At 38.9% G+C, this 12,539-nt stretch overlaps 1 protein-coding gene across 4 annotated transcripts; it reads left to right on the forward strand.

Annotated features, from left to right (window-relative positions):
- Positions 1-3,056: 3,056 nt before the first annotated feature.
- On the forward strand, positions 3,057-5,361 carry TCEAL9 (transcription elongation factor A like 9). Of its 4 annotated transcripts, none has more exons than XM_019932148.2 (3): positions 3,057-3,188; positions 3,670-3,743; positions 4,126-5,361. In XM_019932148.2, the coding sequence occupies exon 3, from the start codon at positions 4,199-4,201 to the stop codon at positions 4,511-4,513; it is 315 nt and encodes a 104-aa protein (XP_019787707.1). In that variant the 5' UTR covers positions 3,057-3,188; positions 3,670-3,743; positions 4,126-4,198; the 3' UTR covers positions 4,514-5,361. The 4 variants fall into 4 exon arrangements, with proteins under 4 accessions (XP_019787707.1, XP_073655775.1, XP_073655777.1 ...); XM_073799674.1 differs by having other exon boundaries at positions 4,123-5,360; XM_073799676.1 differs by lacking the exon at positions 3,670-3,743 and having other exon boundaries at positions 3,061-3,188.
- Positions 5,362-12,539: the final 7,178 nt, after the last annotated feature.

Raw genomic sequence — 12,539 nt, forward strand, 5'->3', positions numbered from 1 at the left:
TATATTTCAAATACACAAAAATAAATATATGTATGCTGTGACAAACATGTACTACCACATATATTAACCTTCAATTTTTCTTCTTTCTTAACAATATATGTTGGACATTTTTTCATGTGAGTAAATATAACTCCACCTTATTATTTTTCATCACTGCATAGTATTGCATTAGTGAATTATCAAACTTTTCTTAAACCAATCCCCTTTTAGGAATATTTAGTTTTTTCCTTTAAGAAAATCTATTACCACAACTACAACATTGACCATATTTGGCATGGGAGTATTTCAGCATGATAAAACACTAGAAGAGGAAGTGATGTGTCCAAAAGCACATATATTTTAAGGTTAAATATTGCCAAAATGACCTCCAGAAATGCACTATTTTATTCTATCTTTTATTATTTTTGCATCTTGCTTGTACTTTTACTTTTTAAATTGAGGTATAAATGACAGATAACACTATATTAGTTTCAGGTGTACAACACAGTGATTCAATATTTGTATATATTGCAAACTGATCACCACAATAAGTTTAGTTCACATTCATATATTATTTTATATTCTCAAAAGTGCATGTGAATGTTTGTTTTTCCATACCCTCACCAACTCTGAATATGATCAATATTTTTCAGTTTTTCTAATTGCATAGGTGGAAAATTAACTCATGTTCTCAATAGATCTCATTTTAATTCTTAGAATTCTATGATATGGTTGTTACATAATTAATTTAACCTGTTCCCCATTGTAAGCCGTTTAATCTGCTTCTTAATTGCACCTTTTATAAAGAATTGTGTCGAATATCCTAATAGTCATTCTCCATTTCTAAATGGTACATACTGTTGGTGCAGTTTGAATTGTTTAAACAGAATTATGAAGTTTGCCTTCTTTAACTTGTAGCAAAATCATCTGGGAGAATCGTTGGTTTATGAGAATGCATACACACGTGTGAATGTGCAGGTGCATATGTACATGCTTGGGCACATGTCATTTCCTAGAACAATTCTCTTTCCTTCATTGCTGCCTTTCACCTGTGGCTTCTCTTTGCATATTCAGGTCCAACTCAAAGGATTGATGCCAGGAATTCAGGTCTACAAAGTAACCGTGTTGTTGTAAATCATTGTGACTACTGTTAAATATTTCCTCAGGGTGAATGCCTAAGAATGGATTTACAGGCTCAAAGGGAATGCATATTTAAGTATTTAGCAACTGCCTAAGAACTATCCATAAAGGTTGACCAATTCAGATTCTGTAACCTGGAAATAAGGGAGAAAGTCCTTGGGGGTAGTGCAGAGCTTGTCAAAAAGTGCTTGCACTGAACCTGCTTTCGGACAATAGCCACCATCAAGAGACAAATAACCCTTAAGGAGGAACGAGTGGACTTGACCCAGCAAGGCAGCATGAGACAGGCCAGGGTAATGGTAAGGCCACAGGGCCTAGGTTCAGTCAGACTGGTCTCCTCTTTCCTTCCCCCCTCTATCTAGGTCTTACCCACCCTGTGAGGCCCAGGTCAAGGTCTTTTACCTCCATGAGGCTTCCTCTGGCTATTTTGGGCTAATTGGCCTTTGCCTTCTCTGAGCTCCTATTGGCCTGGCAGTACACCCTTTCCTTTAGCCCTTTCTCCAAATGGCCTCATATGAAGGGGGTTCTGCCTTTCCAGCTGTATCATCTACTCCAACCCTAGCGTGAACCCAAAGGGGATGTGGGTCACTATCAGGAGGATAGATCTGGAGAAGAGGCATGAGCAAGTCTTGCATTTGGGCTCCAGGTGCTTTGGGCAGGATATTCTAGGGTCCTAGGTATCTAGAATGTGGTTTAGAAGGATAGAAGTGAAGTTTCCAAGTAATCACATCTTCTTGCCCCATCGACTCTTCACTACCTGGGGAAGAGGGCGTCTAGAGGACCAAACCAATTACTTCTTGGCAAATACCACCACCAAGACTCTGGAGTCAGACATTACTTTTTGTCATTTTGAATCCTTTTCCCCAAACGAAATCCTAATATAATTATAATAATAGTTTGTACTTTTAAAGCACTTACCATATGCCAGGCACTATTCTCAGGACTGTACACATACTGCCTCACTTAACTAAAGTAATTCTGTCTTTGTCTTTTCCGACTATAAAAAGATAAAAATTTGTTAAAAAGAAAACCACAGGCCCCAAACCACATCTCTTGTGCTAAAGCCTATGATACCAAACCTAGATTTAATACCTGACCTAATTGCAGTTTCAACCTCTCCCAGAAATGTAATCTTAAATCAACCAGTCTGGAATTTTCTGGTCAAGCAACAGTAAGGTAATCTGTGGCATAGGCTCCTCCATCTCCCAGAGAAAGAAGAAGCAATCTGCATGATAAAACCCTTGCTGCTCCCTTCCTCTCCCCTCGCCCCCCAAAAAGTTGTCCTGGCCTAAAAATAATCCTTTCTTTTATTTTGCTAATAGCTCCCTTTCCCCACTCTCCTGACTATAAAAACCTTCCATTTTGTACAACCCGTGGGAGCGCCCTTCTAGCTGCTAGATGGGTTGCTGCCCTGTTCATGAATTGCTGTATAAAGCCAATTAGCTCTTCACATTTACTCAGCTGAATTGTGTTTTATTCAGTTACTTTTCAAAAAATATAGAAAAGTATTAAGAATAAAGTAAAAAACTACACTAAAAATCTTACTCCTGTCCCAGGCTTCCCCCACCATCCTTTTTTTTTTTAAACAACCTGCTGCCAAACCAACCCTGCTCCACAACAGCCAAGGACTAGATTGCAGATGAAATGGAGGCTGGGGGAGGGGCGATGGATGTAGGTTGGAGTTCTTAATCCTGGGAGCAGAAGGCAGGAAAAGACAATTCTTGAAAAAAGTAGAAAAGTTTAGTAGCTCCAGAAAAAGATGCAGCCCCTCCCTAGAAATCAGAGAAAGGCAAATAACATTTTCCCCCTCTGGGATGGAAAGGGCCAAATGTATAAGGGGGTAGGGGGCAGAGGGCCGGCCCACTTCTGCCGCGCTTTTGGTGGGAGTGGAAACTGGGGACCCGAGCTCACTGGTGACGTAGATATCACGTGACCAGGAGTCGACGTGTGCAGAAGTCCTGCTAGTCTGGTCCTTGTTCCCGTCTGGGTACCAGCTTGCTTCAGCAGCGCAGCCGGTGGGGCCCGAGGCTAGGAGAAGGAGAAGGAGTCAGCTTGCCGGAATTTTGCAGGTTGGTGGCAAAATAGGTGCTGTCTGGGAATTTCTAGGGTGGGGTGGCCTAGAGCAGAGACTTGAGGGAGCCCTGGTCAATTCCATCTCTCCACCTCCCACCTCCAGGTCTGCAGGAAATGGTGACCCTTGGGAGAGGGACTAGGGGTCCCGGGAGAAGGACAGGGAGACCTGTGAGAGTTTGAGAATAATCATCCTCTGCCACCTCAGACCGCTATCCCAACACCTACCCACCCCCCAACCGCCCCCCTCAGTCTTAAAGATAGTTTGGAAATAATCTGCTTTTCCTACTCCCTGTCTGATGGAAAATTCGACTTAACTTGCACTGTGGAGAGGGGGACAAATGCGGGAATAAGAAGGTAGGAAAGTTTCCATAACCGAGAACCTTAATGAGAAAAGTGCGTGGTGCTGGTCGGCCCACTGAGCGCTCGCCCCACCCCCACCCTCACCCCCTCCCCCTCCCGTTTCCCGTTTGTCCGCAGGTCTGCAGGTCTGTTGTTCATAGCAGTACGCAGGGCTAGAAAAGGCGAGGAAGAAACTGACCGAATCAGTACGGGTAGGTGAAGGAAATATAAAGACCCCTGGGGTGGAGGTGGGCAAAGGAGGGACTGAGGTTGTCGGCCCCTGTTCTTCCCCGCACCCCCCTTCTCCCAGCCTACTCTGTTCTAGGAGGGTCTTGCGTTATGCCTTGTGAAGGGAGAAATGGTTGAGGAGAGCCTTGGAAAAGGCTGGAGGGAGGGACGAGGGAGGTGAGGAGGTGGAAAGTGGGGGTAGGAGCAGCAGGCTTGGGGAAACCCAGATGGCAGACTGAGTCTCCCAAGTGGAAAATATTTGGTGATAGCTCTGAATCACAAAAAGCAAATACGGAGACCTGTGTCCAGAGCACTGGTCCGTTCACCAAACTTTTGACTTAATGTCGCCTTCTTGTTTCCTAGAAGTAGTTGTTTTCAAAGAAGAATAAGCAGAAAAAAGAAAGGAAGAGGGAACAGGAGGAAGAGAGACAGATACAAGATGACACCCTGTCAAAAGATTGAAGGAAAACCAGAAAATGAGAGTGAACCAAAACTTGAGGAAGAGCCAAAGCCTGAGGAAAAGCCAGAGGAGGAGGAAGAGCCAGAGGAGGAGGAAAAAACAGAAGGAACTTTTAGAGAAAGGCTGATTCAGTCTCTCCAGGAATTTAAAGAAGATATACACAACAGGCATTTAAGCAAGGAAGATGTGTTTAGAGAAGTGAATGAATTAGACGAGATAAGGAGAGTAAGAAACAAACTTATAGTGATGCGTTGGAAGGTTAATCGAAACCATCCTTACCCCTATTTAATGTAGTTTACCTTGATTTTTATTTTTTCTGATGTTAACATTACTTTCTTTTGATTTGCGTTTTCCCAATACACCTTTGTCCATCTTTCTACTTTTAACTTGTTGCTATTAGTGGTTTTAGATGCATCTCATTGTTTATTTTACTTCAAAGCAATCTACAAGTCTTTGCCTTTTAATAAGAGAACTTTACTCATTTGTACAAAAAGAGGTTCCTGGCAGGATATAAAATGAAAAAAGAAGTTACTAAGTAATATGTGAATATCATATTTTTAAAAATGAAGAGTACATTTATATATCACATATATGCACAGAAGAACATGTGAAGGATGAAAGACAAAAAGTACAGTCAGTGGTAGAATTATGAGTGATTTTTTTATTCAGCTTATTTGTATTTTTCCTTATTCCTAGAATGTACACACACTATTGTTAAAAATAATAAAAGCTTTATTTAAAAAAAGGAGTAAACAACAGTACTGAGTATATTTCTAAAGGCATTGGGACACAATATTTAATGGCAGAGTTTTAGAAGCAAATGTAAACTCCAAATTACCACCAGACCACTTAGCTAGGAGAATAAATTTTACATCGTTTCTCATCTGCAAAATAGAGATAATAAAGAACTTTCAGGGATCTTATGAGGACCAAACAAGGTAGTGACTGTGAACTGTATTTGACAAGCTTTTGTTCCCATCTGCTCATGCAGGATCCCAACTCCTAAGAGATTTATTTCAGGTATTTTGGAGGGAGAAAGTAGTTCTCACCTGTGCTTAAGAACAAATCCAGACAACTGTTAGGTGGGCACTACGTTTGTGTTTCTCTCCTGCTGTGCCTGCCTAACCTTCCATCCTCCTCCCCTTGATACTACCATGTGTATTGGGTATTTCTGCCCCTTCATTCAGGTTCTGTACTTCTCAGGCCCCTAACACTGCTGATGTGTTAGAAATCTCAAATAGTGAAGCCCAACATATTTCTTTGGAACCCCCAATGGACTGACTCTCCCGTCTGACCTCTACAGAAGTGGGGGAAACACCCATCTCTTAAATTTAGATAGACATTTATGCAGGGCCACTTGGGCTGTGATATCTTATTGATACCTTGGCAACTTTGGGATTTTAATCACAGACCCCCTCTTCCCCATAAGATTCGGACACAATGGGTCTCTTTGGGGGTGGGACCAGAAGATAAGACTGAGTAACAGACATTATGCTTTAGTCAGAGTTGCTTATGAGCCTAAAGATTGGTTTTATCTTCCTGACTCTTATTTCCTTAGGGTGAGCAATCTCTCCCAAAAGACTGGTGGCAGGCCCTCCTCACCAGCTCAAAAGATACCCTTAGACCTGTGTAAATTTTTAAAGGAAGGTTCAAGTAAGATTTCGGGATATTCCCATGCTTACTTGGAAATGTATGAAGTGCTGTGTAAGACTTACTGTGTATGTATATCTGCATCCAAATCTTCATAACTATATATGTATCTATATATGTATATGTGGCTCACAGTTGTGCCAGTTGTATATTATTTTTCCTCTGTGATGCTCTTTTTGGGGCAATTAATCTCTCCAGACTATTCTTCAAGGTTGCAACAGTCTGATGGATGCTGGTTGGTCTGGATTCTGGCTGAAGTGAGATGAGGGTCCAAAGACTTACTGTGCCACTTTTATAGGATGGTATGAATCCAACCCCCTGGCACTCTGAGGGGTGGAGCTGGGGCAGGATGTGGAAGGGCTCCCCCAAGGCACACCCCTCTCCAGGGTTGTCTGACTTTGGTTTCTGTGTTCCAGCCTGCAGCAGGCACCAGACTCTTCTAGGCTGAAGGCCAGGCTGTCCTGGACATACATACCTGGAGGACAAGGACTGTCCCCATTGCAGGTCAGAGCACTGGACTTCCTTTACCCCTTTTTTCCTTCACAAGGGGGCTTGATGGGAACTTTTAAAGGAAAGAATATAACTTTTAAAGAAAAGATTTCAAAAGTCACTAACTAAAAACATTAGTTGTGATAGTTTTTGTCCCAGCCATGACTACTCTAGATGCAATCAGATAACTTGGGATTAAAGTAGAAGGGCCTGGTGGTAGGTGGAGGTGATTTCAGGTAATACACAAATATTTTAAGTTGTAATATTCATGTATTGATATTTATTTGAATGTGTATTAATGAATACTCTCTTTAAGGCAAATGATAGTTTAGATTTAGGGTGGTGTTATAAAGTTTCCTTTTCAAAAAAGTACTCAAATTTCCTTTTCAAAAATATTCAAATTAAATGAGTCTGTTTGAAGACAAACATGAAGTAGAACACAATGTTAACAGCAAAGGTGGTATATAGATATGGCAAAAATCATCCTAGTGGGAAACATTGCCCTAGCATAATTGATTTAGGGAATAACGTCTGGAAACACCTGTCAAGAAGTGTGCAGTCTGAGATTTTACCCTACTTACAAATTAACAAGTTAACATTAACCTGCTACTGTTTAACCTGCTTTTGCTATGACAGAAGACACTAGAATCCTGATCAGAGACTAAGGACATTATTACTCATGCATGGTAAAAGCAGTAGCAACGGCTTCATATTGGTTTATATCAGTTCCCCATTATCCTCAAGTCCCTTGGATGCCTACACATGCAGTGCACTGTGTTTTAGGAAAGATACCTGAGTTTGGAGAATTCATTGCTTTCATAGTAAGCAAAAGCAAGCCTGCTCTGTGTCCAGGGAAAGACGTTACCCCATCCCTCAAAGTTGCTTGCTGCAAACACAACTGCGAAATGGACTGCCTGCATAAAGAGTGGTCAGGGCCTTACATTCTTGGTGTACCCAATAAGAACATGCAGGGATGCTCAGGACCCAAGGTGGATTGCCTCTCCCAGTAACACTTTTCTCTGTGCAGTAAATCTTAATGTGAATGGTAAGCCTTTCCTAATATCACAAATTTTGATTTATAATTCCAAGTTAAAGCAGATAATGCATTGTACTGTAGACTGTAAACAGGGAATTTGTAACTCTTTCTAGTTTTTGCTTAAATACATAGGATTTTGAATGAATCCTAATTAACTCAATGAAAAGAACAACAAAGAAACTAAAAGTAAATAATCTATGAGGAACTTTAAAGACATAGCTACCATGACACACAAAATTAAAGAAGTAGAGGAGCAAAACCAATGGATTTATCAAGGTGCTAATGACAGGAGTAATCTTATGTGAAATTTTTCACTGAAAAACTGACAGGATTGTGTGTGTTTGTAAGGCAACCTCAGATCCCATATACATGTAATCGCCACTGCCTCTATAAAAGGAAAAGCCAAGAGCTAAGAGGAAAGCTGGTCTGTTCCCTCTACAGGGAAAGTTTCGAGAGAGGGGGAACCTTTGACACATAATGGTATCCAAAAGCAATTATTTGATATTTTGACACCAACGTTTTGCAAGAGCCTTAGCAAAAACAGCTGCATAATTTAGTTGGGTATGGAGCATATTTTCATGTACTATTGGCCATTTATACATCTTACTTTGAGAAATGTCTATTCAAATATTTTACCTAAACACCCCCCTTAATATTTTCAATATAGTGTGGGTAAAGAATCTATTTAAAAGAATGAGATAGGGGCTTCCCTGGTGGCGCAGTGGTTGAGAGTCTGCCTGCCTATGCAGGGGACACGGGTTCGTGCCCCGGTCCAGGAAGATCCCACATGCCGCGGAGCGGCTGGGCCCGTGAGCCATGGCCACTGAGCCTGCGTGTCTGGAGCCTGTGCTCTGCAACGGGAGAGGCCACAACAGTGAGAGGCCCGCGTACCGCAAAAAAAAAAAAAAAAAAAAAAGAATGAGGTAGATCCATACGTACCACATGTTCACCATGCATTATTAAAAGAAAAATGAAGGACAGGAGGTACAGTATAATATATACACACACATAGATACACATATCCACAAATACCAAGATAAAGCCCATTAGCTCACTGAAGGGAGGGATTATGTCTTTTAAAGTGACATTTTGATATCTCACCAGGCCTCCTGCTATCTGATTGTTTAAGAAATGATTATTTTTTAAAAAAATTTCTCCTAATAGATAATTCTATTATCCTTGCATTGTAACTGTCAAAATAGTTTCTTGGAGTTATACAAAGTCCTTCTCCCCTTGCATGAATTCTGAGTCCTTTTCCAGGTGTTATATCATTAACCTACTATTTAATAGAAAAGGAAGTGAGGCTTAGAGAGATTACATGTCTCAAGCCAAGGTCACCCAGCTGTTAAATGGAATGCCTGCCTATGGTCAAAGCCCTCATTCCTAATCTCTGCTCTGCAACAGTTGGTATTTAATAAATACTAACAACAACAGCAACACTGTGCTAAATGGATTCCCATCATTTCCTTAAAGCTCCATGTACTTTCAAGTCCTGGTCTTTGTTCCCATAGTTTTTCCTGCCTGAAACTTTCTCTCAACCACTCCTCATGCACTTAGCCGGGATAACTCCTACTCATTTATCCCAGAATACATGTTACTTCTTTTTTTTTTAAACAGCTTTATTGAGATATAATTCACATACCATACAATTCACCCACCTAAAGTGTACAATTCAGTGGTTTTAATATATTCACAGTTATGTGCAGCTATCACCACAGTCAATTTTAGAACATTTTCAAGTCATAAAGAAACACCATACCTTACCTATGACCCCACCCCCTACACCTCTATCCCCCCAGCCCTAAGTAAACATTAATCTACTTTCTGTCTCTATAGATTTCCTTATCCCTGGACATTTCATCAGAACGTACTCATAAAATGTGGTCTTTTGTTACTGGCTTTTTTCACTTAGCTTATGTTTTCAAGGTTCGCCCATTGTGTACCAAGTATTCATTTCTTTTTATGGCAGAACAACATTCTATTGTATGGATATGCCACATTTGTTTATTCATTAGTCCATTGGTGGATATTTGGGCTGTTTTCATCTTTTTCTTGTTATGGGTAATGCTGCTATGAACATTTGTATACAAGTTTTGTAAGGACATATGTTCTTATTTCTCTTGGGTAGATATCTAGGAATTGAATTGCTGGGTCATACAGTAACTCTATGCGTAACTGTTTCAGGAACTGCCATACTGTTTTCTAAACTGACTGGCCATTATACCTTTCCATCAGCAGTGTGTAAGGGTTCCAATTTTCCCATGTCCTTGACAACACTTTTTATTTTCTGACTTTTTGACTGTAGCCATTTTAGCAGAGGTGAAGGGGTATCTTACTGTGGTTTTGATTTGGATTTCTCTGATTGTTAATGATATTGAGCATCTCTTCATGTGCTTATTGGCCACTTGTATATCTTACTTGGAGAAATGTCTATTCAAATCCTTTGCCCATTTTTTAATTGGGATATTTGCCTTTTTATTATTGAGTTGTAAGAGTTTTTATATACTCTGGATACAAGTCCCTTATCAGATACATGATTTGTACATATTTTCTCCCATTCTGTGGGTTATCTTTTCACTTTCTTGATGGTATACTTTGATGCCCTAAAAATTTTAGTTTTGATGAAATTCAATGTTTTTTTCTTTTTCTGCTCATTACTTTGGTGTCATATCTAAGAATCCTTTGCCATATCCAAGTTCATGAAGATTTATCCCTATGGGTTTTTTCCCTGAGTTTTATCATTTTAGCTCTTACATTTAGGTCTCTGATCTATTTCTAGTTAATTTTTTTGTATATGGTGTGAGGTAAGGGTCTCATTTCGTTAGTTTGCAAGTGGCTATCTAGTTGGTCCAGAACTGTTTGTGAAAGGACTATTTTATTTTTCCCAGTGAATGGTCTTGGCACCCTCATCAAAAATCAGCTGACACATGGTTTTACTTCTGGACTCTCAATTCAGTCCTATTGACCTATATGTCTATCATGTGCCAGTATCACACTGTCTTGATTACCATTGCTTTGAAGCAATTTTGAAATCAGGAAACATGAGTCCTCCTACTTTATTATTTTCCAAGATTGTTTTGGCTATTAGGGTCCCTTGCAATGCATATGAATTTTAGAATCAGCTTGTCAATTTGTACAAAGAAATCAGCTGGGGTTATGAAAGGGATTGTATTGAATCTGTAGATCAATTTAGGAAGCATTGCCATTTTAACAATATTAAATTTTTCAATTCATGAACATGGGATCTTTTTTTCCATTTAATTGCATCTTCTTTAATTTCTTTCAATAATGGTTTGCAGTTTTCAGCGTATCAATTTTGTACTTCCCTTATTAAATTTATTTCTAAATATTTTGTTCTTTTTGATACTATTATAAGTAGGATTGTTTTCTTAATTTTCTTATTCAGATTGTTCATTGCAAGTGTATAGAAATATAGTTGATTTTTGTTTATTGATCTTGTATCCTGCAACCTTGCTGAAGTTGTCAGTTTTGTTAGTTTATCAGTGGATTCCATAAGACTTTCTATATAAAAAATTATGTCATCTGTAAATAGAGATAGTTCTACTTCTTATTTTTCAATCTAGATGCCTTTTATTTCTTTTCCTTGCCTAACTGTCCTGGCTAGAACCTCCAGTGTAACGTTGAATAGAAATTGTGAGAGCACACATCTTTGTTTTGTTTCTGATACTAGGGGCAAGGCATTCAGTGTTTTAACATTAAGTATAATGTCAGCTGAGGGTTTTTTTGTAATACCTTTTATTATGTTGAGGGAATTCCTGGCTTGGGGATGTTAAACCAAACTTGCATTCTGGGATGAATCCCATTTGATCATGATGTATAATTGTTTTTATATGTTTCTAGACTTGTTTTCCTAGTATTTTCTTGGGGGATTTTTTGCATCCATATGCATAAGAGATACTGGTCTGTAGATTTTTCTTGTCATATCTTTGGTTTTCATACCAGGATAATACTGGTCGAATAAGAGGAGAAGTGTTCTTAAAATAAGAGGAGAAGTGTTCTTTCCTTTTATATTTTTTTTGAAGAATTCTTCTTTAAATGTTTGATAGAATTCAGCAGTGAAGCCACGTGGCCTAGAATTTTCTTTATGGGTAGTTTTTAAAAATTTATTACTAATTAAATCTCTTCACTTGTTATAGGTCTATTCAAATTGTTTATTTCTTATTGAGATAGTTTTGGTAGTTTGTATTTTTCTAGGAATTTGTCCGTTTTGTCTGTTATATAACATAATGGCATGTAATATTTCATATTATTCATTTATAATCTTTTTTCATATCTATAAGTTCAGTAATATTGACCCCTCTTTCATTTCTGATTCTAGTAACTTGACACACACATCTCTCTCTCTCTCTCTCTCTCTCTCTCTCATCAATCTAGCTGGAGATTTGTCAATATTGTTGATCTTTTCAAAGAACCAGTTTGGTTTCACTAATTTTCTCTATTCTCTTTCTATACTCCATTACTCTAATTTCTGCTCTCATTTATGCTTAGTTTGCTCTTCTTTCCCAGCATCTTAAGGTGGAAAGTTAAGATCTTGATTTGAGATCTTTCTTCTTTTTAATATAGGCATTTACAGCTATATATACAGCTATATATTTCCCTCTAAGCATAAGCTTAGCTCCATCCCATTGTTTTGAGTACATTGTGTTTCTACATACCAAAGTTCCATCCCCATAAGTTCTGGTATGCTGTACGTCATGTTTCATTAATCTCAGAGTATTTTCTGATATCCATTTTGATTTGTTCTTTGATGCATTGGCTGTTTAGGAGTGTTTTGCTTCATTTCCAGATATTTGTGACTTTCCTAATTTTTTTATGTTGTTTATACAAAATTTTATTGCACTGTGGTCAGAGAACATATCTTGTATTACTTATAACCCATTAAATTTATTAAGGCTTGTTTTATGGCCTTCATGGTCTACCATGAAGAATGTTCTATGTGCACTTGAGAAGAATGTGCATTCTGCTGTTGTTGGGTGGCATATTCTATATGTCTGTTAGGTCTAGTTGGTGTGTGGTGTTCTCATGTCTTCTACTTCCTGGTTGATCTTCTGCCCATTTGGTCTATTTATTATTAAAAGTGGTGAAGGGTAAGCTGGGACAAAGTGAGAGAGTGGCATGGACATA

The sequence above is a fragment of the Tursiops truncatus genome, chromosome X (assembly GCF_011762595.2).
Source record: "Tursiops truncatus isolate mTurTru1 chromosome X, mTurTru1.mat.Y, whole genome shotgun sequence".
Taxonomy (NCBI): domain Eukaryota; kingdom Metazoa; phylum Chordata; class Mammalia; order Artiodactyla; family Delphinidae; genus Tursiops; species Tursiops truncatus.